This window comes from Anomaloglossus baeobatrachus, chromosome 4, assembly GCF_048569485.1.
Source record: "Anomaloglossus baeobatrachus isolate aAnoBae1 chromosome 4, aAnoBae1.hap1, whole genome shotgun sequence".
Lineage (NCBI taxonomy): Eukaryota > Metazoa > Chordata > Amphibia > Anura > Aromobatidae > Anomaloglossus > Anomaloglossus baeobatrachus.
Genome location: NC_134356.1, coordinates 490,451,896 through 490,464,971, shown reverse-complemented (window position 1 = coordinate 490,464,971; position 13,076 = coordinate 490,451,896). Strand labels below are relative to the sequence as shown.

At 53.5% G+C, this 13,076-nt stretch overlaps 1 protein-coding gene across 1 annotated transcript in view; it reads right to left on the bottom strand.

Moving 5' to 3' along the window:
• Positions 1-9,610, bottom strand: part of MYO5C (myosin VC) — a 296,937-nt gene extending 287,327 nt beyond the window's left edge. Inside the window, exon 1 of the mRNA XM_075345779.1 lies at positions 9,346-9,610. Coding sequence (XP_075201894.1) covers positions 9,346-9,372 — 27 coding nt within the window. The 5' untranslated portion in view covers positions 9,373-9,610. The remainder of the gene's footprint in view (positions 1-9,345) is intronic.
• Between the last annotated feature and the right edge of the window lie 3,466 nt (positions 9,611-13,076).

The following is a 13,076-nucleotide window of genomic DNA, read 5'->3' as shown; positions in this document are numbered from 1 at the left end:
TCCAGCCTGGTTCATCCCAGCTACGCCCGGGTTACTCACTCTGCCACCTTCTGTGAGTAAAACCCCTGAAAGACATTCTGCTTGTGTGGAGTTATTCTGCGCCTTGTGGTTCTACACACCTACACAGGGCCCTGGGGCTTGCCTCACTCTCAGGAGGCTATTACAACTGACTGCACCCACCATCAGCCCCAGGCGTCCCTCAATCTGCAGTGGCGGTCCCCACTGGCCGCAATTCTGAGAGTGGCGTCACGACAATCCTAAAAGAAGGTTTCCTACCTGTGACCAGACTGATCCAGTGGAGTCCCTGAAGGTAATGCACCGACACAATACTTGTGGGGCTTCACATGAACTCTACAATGCTCTAGTGCGCGTTACTCGAGCAGAGCTGGTCAGACACTCGGACGGGCTCAATATGAGTAATGAGTATAATGGAAGTCAATGATTGGGCAGTTTGTCTCTCCGGCCACATACAGCCAGCCATAAACAGAGCATTTCCAGGGGAGAGAGGATGAGTTTTTTTTGGGTCATTACATCCTAAAAAGTTGTTTTATCCCCAGTGAGAGCCATTCAGAGACTGCAAGTAACGCGCCCCTCACATCAGCGGTATTTTGCCGGAAAGCAGGATCCGGCACAAATGTGTTTCAGTTCCATTCATTTACAATGGAAGCGCGGCAAGATGCGGTCACATGCGGTTGCGTGCGTCATACACAACCGCATATTGCCGCACTTCCATTGTAAATGAATGGAACTGAAATGCATTTATGCCGAATCCTGCTTTCCGGCAAAATACCGCTGATGTGAGCGGCGCCTTACTCTCACTGGGGTGCCTGCACACATCATTCACTGAAGCGAGCCTGTGCATTGTGATCGTTGTTTCATAAACGACATATCTGAGCACGCGCAATACTCAGCCGAGCACTTCTAGAACACAAGCACCCTGATGCTTGATTCAGTACTGAGCACACTTGTCCACCACTACTTTTTACAGTGTTTCCCTGAAAATAAGACCTACCATGAATTTACAGGTTTTTGGCGTACACTTGAAATATAAGCGCTACTCAAAAATAAGCCCTAGTTACAGTCAGGGCCAGCGTTAGGGGGGAATCAAACTGCGCAATTTCTCAGGGCCCCCACTCTCTTTGGTACCCCAGCTGTTGTATTCCGAAGTTCATATTCTTTAAGGACCTTTGATGAATTCAGTCATGTGACCAAATGTCTCTTAATTGCAGAAGTCTAAAGGAACTGAACAGGAAACAGGCTGGTGTGGAGGACTGGCATTAGGGGGAAGGTAGAGGAAACTGGGAAATTTCACAGGTCCCCCATATTACTAGGGACCCCAGGGTTTATATACTGATGATAACACTGCAAGAGGACCTGTATGACATCACATCATGTGACCAAAGGTCCATTGCAGGAATCTAAAGCTGAAGAAGAGACGGGCTGGTTATGTATGTACAGTGTGTCTGTGTGGATGGATGGAGGGATGGATGGATAAGAGATAGATTTTAGATAGAAAGATAAATAATAGATAATGGATATCTATATATATAATTGCCTTATTCTGTCTGTCTGTCTTGCTCCAAAATTGTGTCCTTACGGTGACACAAAACGGATTGGCCGCTGGCCTCGCTATGGCCCCGCCCCCCCGCACGGATTGGTCACTCGCCCTGGCTCCCCCTCCACACGGATTGGCCGGCCGCTCGCACAGGCTCCGCCCCCCACATGGATTGGCCTCTCACCCCGGCACCCTGCACGTATTGGCAACTCGGCCACGCCCTGCCCCCCTCACGCAATGCACGCTAGCTCTGGCCCCGCTCCCCGCACTCATCCCCCGAACTGACACGGAGACACGACTCCCAGGTGAGTACTGTACCCCCGGGAGCCCACATCAGCGTACGCCGCCAACCCAGCCGACACAAACCCTCGCGTTGCTGGGGTTTGCCGCCGTATGCTGGTGTGGGCTCTCGTGCGAGTGGGGGATGTGATGCGCTGGTAACCATGGTAGCATAGTTACCAGCGCATCAAGGTCCTGCAGCGGCGGAACATCCACACGCACACACATAACAACAGACACATACATACACACACACACATCAGATCACACTCACTCTCACACACACCTCACACACACATCACATCGCATCCACACACTCACAGCATCCGGAGATATCGCTTGCTTCTCGGCCGCGATACTGTGCTGTGAGCTTCCAGGACCTGCCGGAGGATCACATGGCCAGAAGCATGTGGTATCTCCGGATGTTGTGAGTGTGAGCGCGTATGTGCAATATCGTCAGTGTGTGTGTGAGTGTATGCGATCGGGTGTGTGTGAGTGTATGCGATCGGGTGTGTGTGAGTGTATGCGATTGGGTGGGTGTGAGTGTATGCGATCGGGTGGGTGAGTGTGTGTGTGAGTGTATGCGATCGGATCTGTGAGTGTCGGCAGAGGAGCAAGGCGTGCTGGAGGAGGCTGGGATGAGAGAGGCTGATCCTGGGGAAAGCTGGGAGGGGGAGGCTGATGCTGGGGGAGGCTGATGTTGGGGGAGGCTGGGAGGGTGTAGGCTGATGCTGGGGGAGGCTGATGCTGGGGGAGGCTGGGAGGAGAGAGGCTGATGCTGGGGGAGGCTGATGCTGGGGGTGGCTGGGATGAGAGAGGCTGATGCTGGGGGAGGCTGATGCTGGGGGAGGCTGGAAGGAGAGAGGCTGATGCTGGGGGAGGCTGATGTTGGGGGAGGCTGGGAGGGTGTAGGCTGATGCTGGGGGAGGCTGATGCTGGGGGAGGCTGGGAGGAGAGAGGCTGATGCTGGGTGAGGCTGATGCTGGGGGTGGCTGGGATGAGAGAGGCTGATTATGGGGGAGGCTGATGCTGGGGGAGGCTGGAAGGAGAGAAGCTGATGCTGGGGGAGGCTGATGCTGGGGGAGGCTGGGAGGGGGAGGCTGATGCTAGGGGAGGCTGGGAGGAGAGAGGCTGATGCTGGAGGAGGCTGGGAGGAAAGAGACTGATGCTGGGGGAGGCTGGGAGGAGAGAGGCTGATGCTGGGGGAGGCTGGGAGGCGGAGGCTGATGCTGGGGGAGGCTGGGAGGCGGAGGCTGATGCTGGGGGAGGCTGGGAGGCGGAGGCTGATGCTGGGGGAGGCTGATGCTGGGGGAGGCTGGAAGGAGAGAGGCTGATGCTGGGGGAGGCTGATGCTGGGGGAGGCTGGGAGGGGGAGGCTGATGCTGGGGGAGGTTGGGAGGAGGGAGGCTGGGAGGCGGAGGCTGATGCTGGGGGAGGCTGATGCTGGGGGAGGCTGGAAGGAGAGAGGCTGATGCTGGGGGAGGCTGATGCTGGGGGAGGCTGGAAGGAGAGAGGCTGATGCTGGGGGAGGCTGATGCTGGGGGAGGCTGGGAGGGGGAGGCTGGGAGGAGAGAGGCTGATGCTGGGGGAGGCTGGGAGGAGGGAGGCTGGGAGGGGGGAGGCTGAGAGAAGAGAGGCTGATGCTGAGGGAGGCTGAGGCTGGGAGGAGAGAGGCTGATGCTGGGGACAGAGAGGCTGATGCTGGGGACAGAGAGGCTGATGCTGGGAGGAGAGAGGCTGATGCTGGGAGGAGAGAGGCTGATGCTGGGAGGAGAGAGGCTGATGCTGGGAGGAGAGAGGCTGATGCTGGGAGGAGAGAGGCTGATGCTGGGAGGAGAGAGGCTGATGCTGGGAGGAGAGAGGCTGATGCTGGGAGGAGAGAGGCTGATGCTGGGAGGAGAGAGGCTGATGCTGGGAGGAGAGAGGCTGATGCTGGGAGGAGAGAGGCTGATGCTGGGAGGAGAGAGGCTGATGCTGGGAGGAGAGAGGCTGATGCTGGGAGGAGAGAGGCTGATGCTGGGAGGAGAGAGGCTGATGCTGGGAGGAGAGAGGCTGATGCTGGGAGGAGAGAGGCTGATGCTGGGAGGAGAGAGGCTGATGCTGGGAGGAGAGAGGCTGATGCTGGGAGGAGAGAGGCTGATGCTGGGAGGAGAGAGGCTGATGCTGGGAGGAGAGAGGCTGATGCTGGGAGGAGAGAGGCTGATGCTGGGAGGAGAGAGGCTGATGCTGGGAGGAGAGAGGCTGATGCTGGGAGGAGAGAGGCTGATGCTGGGAGGAGAGAGGCTGATGCTGGGAGGAGAGAGGCTGATGCTGGGAGGAGAGAGGCTGATGCTGGGAGGAGAAAGGCTGATGCTGGGAGGAGAAAGGCTGATGCTGGGAGGAGAAAGGCTGATGCTGGGAGGAGAAAGGCTGATACTGGGGGCAGAAAGGCTGATACTGGGGGCAGAAAGGCTGATGCTGGGGGCAGAGAGGCTGATGCTGGGGGCAGAGAGGCTGATGCTGGTGCAGCATGGCGGATGGAGCACGATGGGGGGTGCGCAGCATGGGGGATGGAGCACGATGGGGAGTGCGCAGCATGGGGGATGGAGCACGTTTGGGAGTGCGCAGCATGGCGGATGGAGAACGTTTGGGAGTGCGCAGCATGGGGGATGGAGCACGATGGGGAGTGCGCAGCATGGGGGATGGAGCACGATGGGGAGTGCGCAGCATGGGGGATGGAGCACGATGGGGTGTGCACAGCATGGGGGATGGAGCACGATGGGGGGTGCGCAGCATGGCGGATGGAGCACGATGGGGGGTGCGCAGCATGGGGGATGGAGCACGATGGGAGGTGCACACCTCCCCCCAACACACACACACACACAACACACCACATACACACACTGGGAACCACAAACACCGCCCTACACAGACACCCACACACACAGACAACGCTGCACACACACAACACCCAACACACAAACACCGCGGCATACATAAATATACGCACATACCACGCAACACACACACATTGCACAAAACATACCTCCCCCCAAAACACACCACACCCACACAAACCGCGCAACACACACACACACAACGCTACAGACACACAGCGCTCCACAAACAACGCAACACACATACAACACCGCTCTCACCCCCGTCACACCCAGACAACACCCAGAACATGTACAGTGCCCTACACAAACACTTGGTAACTACACACAACAACATATATATATATATATATAAAACAAAAATCATACATTAACTACACAATATGTAAATTCTAGAATACCCGATGCGTAGAATCGGGCCACCTTCTAGTATAAATATATAGATAGAAGGATAGCTAGATAGATAGCTAGATAGGTGCATAGATAGATAGATAGATAATAGACAGAGACACACACACACACACACACACACACACACACACGTGTAAGGCTAGTTTCACACTTGCGTTGGACGAGATCCGTAGCATTGTGTTGTGTGACGCATGCAACGGATGCGTTGCATATAGTGGCACAACGCATGCTACAGATCGTACAAAATAACGCAATCCGTTGTAGTTTTTTTTTCCTTGACTTTACACATCTGAGCATGCGCAGTTGTGTAAAGACAGCTGCGTTAACAGAATCTGTCAAATGACGCATTCTAACGGAATCCGCCACCATAGGCATCCATTATAAAAACAACGAACGCCTAACGGATTCCTGCAGGTTGCGTTTTTTTGACACTCCACCAAGCGCAGAAAAACGTTACATGCTGCGTTCCATCCACCCGACGCTGCGTCAAAATAACGACGCTGCGTCGTCCAGCGGATGCAACGCAGACACTTGCGTTACAGTGCGTCGTCCATACAAGTCTATGGAGAATATTGCAGTGCGTTAACGGACTGCGCTATTCTCCATAGTGACGGAATGCGCTGAACGCAAGTGTGAAACTAGCCTTACAGGGTTTGGATAGTTATGTTGATGGTCGAAATGTAATATGACTAGATTTGAATAAATATTATTTTTTCTGTTCAAGAATAAATGTGGATTGTTGTTCATGGAACAAAAAAATAAAACATCCCCTGAAAATAAGCCCTAGCCCATTTTTCGAAACAAAAAATAATATAAAACCCTGTCTTATTTTCGGAGGAACACGGTAGTAATGAGGTTGTATTTATAACATAAATAATGTGTTAACAAACGTCCCTGCTCCACTGGATATGTACAGCAAGAAATATTAAAAGGCCAATTTAATTCACTGTTTGTTTTTTCTCTTAAAAACTGTCTTGAAAAGGTTGTGAAATTAATACCAAAGATATATCACAGTTTAATGTGATGTCAACGCTGCAGACAAACAAGAGAGGTGGGGGAATTTTTCTGACAGGGGACAACCCTTTTAAGACACAAAATTACCAACTCATTACATTTCTGATTCATTACATATATTACATGAGTTTTTTCCCCGCTGGTTATGAAGCACCCACTTATTCTGTAATGTTTTTCATGAACTGTCATCGTTCAAAGCAGTACCTGTCCCCAATGGCGCTCACCCCCTACTGTCCCTAAGCACGTGCAATAGGGACAGAGGTTATTCAGCGCCACATCGGATGTGAGCAGTGTTGATATCATTACGATCGCACACATTAGTAGTTAAGCATTGACAATTGGTATGTATTGTGCATTCGTCTTATTGAAATCGTGTGCATCTCGGCAGGTGAGTGGGGTCACACCACCATCAGCACCGCTCGCTTCACATGCAGAAACAACCGGATGGCAGCTGAGAAGCGCTTTAAGCTGTCAGAACGTTTTTTGCTCCTTGCTTTGATGAGATTACATTTGGACACAACATCATAGTTGCAGGGTATAAGTGCGTGCCAGGCACATGAAGTGTCACTACAGTGTTGCTCTGGAAGCAAGAGGCCCTCTCTATGACTCCCATATACCCCAATGCAACATAAGGATAGACGATAGATAAACCCCTTTAAAAATTCCTATAAAATTAACAGAACATCAGAACTCTGCTCATGTATATAATGTCAACTGTGGGAAAAGTGTCTTTCATATGTAGACGCTGGGGCACTGTTACGTCACCACAGGAGTCCGCTCCAGCGACTTCTGCTCCGATCGCCAGGCGACGCCGTGTTCCTGCCGTGGATGGTGCTGGTGATGGGAGAGGAGTCGATGCCAGCGGCACCGGTGGGTGCAGGCTACGATCATCCACGGGGCTGGGTTATCTTGGGATCTGCAGTACCACTGGGTGACTGTGGGTGGCATGTGTCTTCCAGCTGAAGATGCCAGCGTTCAGCTACAGCCACTGGGAAGACACCACACCCTTCTTAGCTCCCCTCCTGTCTGCTCACCTCTGCCAGAGATAGTTCTGATTTCCTGGCTCCTGATCCACCCTATTCTGTTTTGTGATTCCTGTGTGCTGACTTCTGCATGTTTTCTGACTACCCTTCTGCCTGCTGTTTTTGTACCTCATTGCCCGATCCGGATTTGACCTCTGCTACAATTTCTGATTACGTCCTTGTCTGCCGATTCTGTCCCTGTTCTGCTATTCCTGGTTTGACCCTGCCTGACGACTACTCTCATCGGACTGCAGCCTTCCACAGGTAGTGATCTCCAGGGCCCTGTGTAATTCCAAATCCCTGTATAGGGGTTAAAGGGTTTCAGGGTTCTGGGGGTCCTGCTTGGTGAGTGGCTTCCCTCTAGTCTGTCCATTACATCCCATCTGAGTCTGTTGATCCAGGCAGGCGTTACAGGCACTTTATGGAGGACCTACACCAGTTTTCTGACATAGAGTGAAAAACCAGACACTTGCCAGCTTGGTCTGGCCTGTGGTGCAGCTATGCCAGGTTGTGTGCCCTGCTAAGTGATCTCATTGGTTATTATGGGCAAGTAATGGCTGATTTGTATGTCTGAATATCCCATTATATTTAGTCATTAGGAAATCCTACTATTCAATCATTTGTCTCTGCAGTTTGCTAAACATCAAGCAGAATATGGTGTATGGAGGCCAGTACGGGCATTATGCAATTCTGGAGATTTTCTTATATCACTTAAGATTTAAAGGGATGTTCTGGTTTTGGAAAACCCTTGTCCTCTGGCTACAGTTTGATTAAACAGTGTTATTTACTTCCCCTCCCCAGGTCCAGCACTGATTCTCCATTGCTGGCCCGGTGTCTGTTATTGTCTGCTGTGCTGATGTCACATAGGCCGCCTTGCAGACAATCTGCAGTTCATACAGTCAACTGAGCTCAGTTATTGGCTGCTGCTCTGTGGACATGACACCAACACCCCAGACAATAACAGACAGCAGGGCAGCAGCAGAAACTCAGCGTTGGACCTGGGGAGGGGGAGTGAAACACAGTTTGTTTTTGGAATCCAAACTGCATCTTTGGCCCCACAATTTGTTTCTATACTTCCTATGCATCTCCATAGTAACAGACAACAAACAAACCCTGTGTAGTCGGCTCCGCAGCCATACCCCTATGTATCTGCTTCTATCCAATCCAGGAAATGTACAGTAGCATAAAGTAAGGAACAAAGCAAAGTATAACTGCAGAATGGCAGCACTCAGAACTTACTGAACTTATCTCCTGTCTGTTAGCACAGAGATGCATAGTTTGCATAGGAATAAAACAATAGGAAATATTTCATGAACACCTATGGAAACCTTTGCCTTGTTCTCAGGGTACAGTTATAGGGGGCACATCAGTCTATGGCATTATAGGACTTCCCAAATAGTGCAATGACTGAGATCCAACACAGCGGTCCACGTTCTCCGAGGAGATGCCTGTGGTCGGCGCCTATGATTCCTGCTTGTGTCACAAAAATGGGAAAAATCTGTCTTTTAGGGCATCCAAAAATCTCTTTTGGCCAACTATATTGTAAGATGGCCCCTGGAGTGAAGATTAATACTTTATTTGATAGTTTATTTCTTTTTAACGCTGCAGTTATGGAGGAGCTGTGGGAAGAATCCTGCAGGGACGTGATATCTCTCTGGTGGGGACTCCTCTTATATGGCCGAGGCGTCCAATGCCTGTGTGTGGTGGGAGATCAGCGATGTGCAGCGAGGGAGACCCTCATATCCCCCTTCTATAAAACTATATGTTAGCCCTAAAAAGTATATTGTCGTTCCCTGGTGCCCAGCAACACTGGATGTAGTGGCATCGCTGAGGGCAGTGCCTAACAGTCTGCAGATGGCACATAACATGTCTCCAATAAGGGGAATACCTGGAACTTCACATAAGGGGGGGATATGAGTGCCCCCCCTATACAGAGGTGTCTGTGAGTAATTATGTATACTACTGATGGGAATCTGCATAGCCCTCAGTATTAACCACACTTATATAGCGCCTACATCTTCTATAGCACTGTACAAAGCTCATAATGAAATATTCACTCCAGACTGTCAGTATATATGGGGCTATGGACACCGGCTGTACAGGATCAGGCCCTGCACACAGGACACTGCCCCTTGGAGGACAAGACACGGGAAGACAGAGAAGAAGTCTCTAGCAGCAGGGACCTTACCTGTGTGTAAAGTTCCGCCAAAGCCATGGCGTCCTGCGGAGGGGTCTGTCCTGCGGAGGGGTCTGTCCTGCGGAGGGGTCTGTCCTGCGGAGGGGTCTGTCTGGCCGCAGTCCTGTGCGGTGGATGGTGAGAGGGGCTGCGCGTCCCCGAGCCGCTACCTGCAGCACAGAGCGGGAGCGCGCCCGTCCGGACACCTGAGCGGGTGTGGCGGCCCCGGAGGATGACTGTACAGTCAGGGTAGAGTCTAGATCCCAGTGGCCAGAAGGACCTCTGCTGACGTCACGCCCATGTGACTGGCCTCTTGTGTGGGAGGAGCCTGTAGTTCCCGGCAGCCAGTCAGTGCACAGTTTGCCGTACAAGTAGCAGGATGTTTCCCCTCTTCCCTGCTTCTGCTGTTTCCAGCCCTGGGTGTGATATAACAGGAGGTAATATCTGATGGAGCTTATCATGTATGAGCCTCAGGGGGAAATAAAAAAGGGACTGTAGGTCACCGTCTCTGGGTGCAATAGTGTGCAGCAGTAGGTGCGATGCTCTGACCGTGGGAAGAGAGGGTGTGATGCTCTGCCTGTGGGAAGGGGGAGAGAGAGGGTGCGATGCTCTGCCTGTGGGAAGGGGGAGAGAGAGGGTGCGATGCTCTGCCTGTGGGAAGGGGGGAGAGAGAGGGTGCGATGCTCTGCCTTGGGGAAGGGGGGGGAGAGGGTGCGATGCTCTGCCTTGGGGAAGGGGGGGGAGAGGGTGCGATGCTCTGCCTTGGGGAAGGGGGGGGAGAGGGTGCGATGCTCTGCCTTGGGGAAGGGGGGGGGGGGGAGAGGGTGCGATGCTCTGCCTTGGGGAAGGGGGGGGGAGAGGGTGCGATGCTCTGCCTTGGGGAAGGGGGGGGGAGAGGGTGCGATGCTCTGCCTTGGGGAAGGGGGAGAGAGAGGGTGCGATGCTCTGCCTTGGGGAAGGGGGGGGGGGGAGAGGGTGCGATGCTCTGCCTTGGGGAAGGGGGGGGGGGGGAGAGGGTGCGATGCTCTGCCTTGGGGAAGGGGGGGGGGGGGAGAGGGTGCGATGCTCTGCCTTGGGGAAGGGGGGGGGGGGAGAGGGTGCGATGCTCTGCCTTGGGGAAGGGGGGGGGGGGAGAGGGTGCGATGCTCTGCCTTGGGGAAGGGGGGGGGGGGAGAGGGTGCGATGCTCTGCCTTGGGGAAGGGGGGGGGGGAGAGGGTGCGATGCTCTGCCTTGGGGAAGGGGGGGGGGGAGAGGGTGCGATGCTCTGCCTTGGGGAAGGGGGGGGGGGGGAGAGGGTGCGATGCTCTGCCTTGGGGAAGGGGGGGGGGGGAGAGGGTGCGATGCTCTGCCTTGGGGAAGGGGGGGGGGGAGAGGGTGCGATGCTCTGCCTTGGGGAAGGGGGGGGGGGAGAGGGTGCGATGCTCTGCCTTGGGGAAGGGGGGGGGGGAGAGGGTGCGATGCTCTGCCTTGGGGAAGGGGGGGGGAGAGGGTGCGATGCTCTGCCTTGGGGAAGGGGGGGGAGAGGGTGCGATGCTCTGCCTTGGGGAAGGGGGGGGAGAGGGTGCGATGCTCTGCCTTGGGGAAGGGGGGGGAGAGGGTGCGATGCTCTGCCTTGGGGAAGGGGGGGGGGAGAGGGTGCGATGCTCTGCCTTGGGGAAGGGGGGGGGGAGAGGGTGCGATGCTCTGCCTTAGGGAAGGGGGGGGGGAGAGGGTGCGATGCTCTGCCTTAGGGAAGGGGGGGAGAGGGTGCGATGCTCTGCCTTGGGGAAGGGGGGGGGAGAGGGTGCGATGCTCTGCCTTGGGGAAGGGGGGGGGAGAGGGTGCGATGCTCTGCCTTGGGGAAGGGGGGGGGGAGAGGGTGCGATGCTCTGCCTGGGGGAAGGGGGGGGAGAGGGTGCGATGCTCTGCCTGGGGGAAGGGGGGGAGAGGGTGCGATGCTCTGCCTTGGGGAAGGGGGGGAGAGGGTGCGATGCTCTGCCTTGGGGAAGGGGGGGGGAGAGGGTGCGATGCTCTGCCTTGGGGAAGGGGGGGGGAGAGGGTGCGATGCTCTGCCTTGGGGAAGGGGGGGGGAGAGGGTGCGATGCTCTGCCTGGGGGAAGGGGGGGGGGGGAGGGTGCGATGCTCTGCCTGGGGGAAGGGGGGGGGAGAGGGTGCGATGCTCTGCCTGGGGGAAGGGGGGGGAATGCAATGCTCTGTGGGGGAGTCGCAGAGCAGCACCCGGTGTCCCTTTCCTCTTTTCCCGTTAGAGACATGGAGCGGGGGGGGGTAGATCCAGGACGAGGGGATTGGAGCAGTCGCTGTATATAAGGGAAGAACATTGGGTATTAAAGCTGGAGCCAGAGATCACAAAGGGCTGAATTCCACAATGATCTGTGACTGATACTGATGGGTTTATTAGCAGGTGATTATCAGCACATTCATTATACACAGTTTATGGGAATTTGTGGCATTATTATTATTATTATTATTATTATTATTATTACTAATTATTGGTCATTTTTCTTTATAGAGTTCGGGGCAATGTCGGCTCCACAGAGAATTCTTCCTCATCCACTGAATGAGCGTTTCATCTATTGGAGAGAATCCCACAAGTGACAGAAGAGGATATCTCTGTGTATACATTCTCTGTACTGTGTATTATATGGGGTGTACTTATATATTCTTTGTGCTGTGTATTATATGGGGTGTACTTATATAATGTTTGTATTGATGCTTCTGTGTATATTCTCTGTACTGTGTATTATATGGGGTGTACTTATATATTCTCTGTGCTGTGTATTATATGGGGTGTACTTATATATTCTCTGTACTGTGTATTATATGGGGTGTACTTATATAATGTTTGTATTGATGCTTCTCTGTGTCATCTGTGTGAGACGTGGTGATGGACAGGGTGTCCTTTTTTTCCCACTGTCTTTAATAAAGTTTCTTTTAATTAAGCGGTTGCTGGATTTCCTCTCTTCTATGGGGTCTCATAGATGCTACCATCACTAATTTAGGACTTAGTGGCAGCTATGGGCTGCTATTAACTCCTTATTACCCCGATTACCATCACACCAGGGCAATCAAGATGATCCAGGTAAAGTGCTGGGATTGTCACATCTAATGGATGCAGCGATCCGGGAGGCTGCAGGCTGATATTTTTAGGCTGGGGGGCAGGCTAATAACCATAGGCATCCCCAGTCTGAGAATACCAGCCACCAGCTGTGAGGCTTTATCTTGGCTGGGTATCAAAATTGAGGAGACTGCACGCTGTTATTTTACTGTACAATATAGACCCACCGGCGACTGTGATTGGTTGCAGTCAGACAGCTGTCAGTCAGTGTGGGGGTGCATCTGACTGCAACCAATCACAGCCACCAGTGGGCAGGGGAAGCCGTGAATATGTATGAGCCTAATGAGCGGCTCAGGAAGAAGAATGAGAGGCCGTAGGAGCAGTGTGACAGCCGCGCTGGTGATCAGTGAGTATGAAGTGCTTTCTCCTACTGCTTTGTGCTGGATTCTGGTCCCCATAGACTTTTTATGGGGACCAGCATCTGACCAGACACCGGGGATCAATCCCCCGCTGACCTGGAGCCAGCGGGTGATTAATCTGCCAGTCCTCCAAAACACAGAAAGAAGTGACATGCTGCTGCTTTTTCCTTCCACAAAAACTGCAAGGAACAAAGAAGCGACGTGTGCACAGCCTGTCTGAGTTCTCATAGACTTTGCTGGGGAAGACAATGCATGCAGTTTTGGGCAA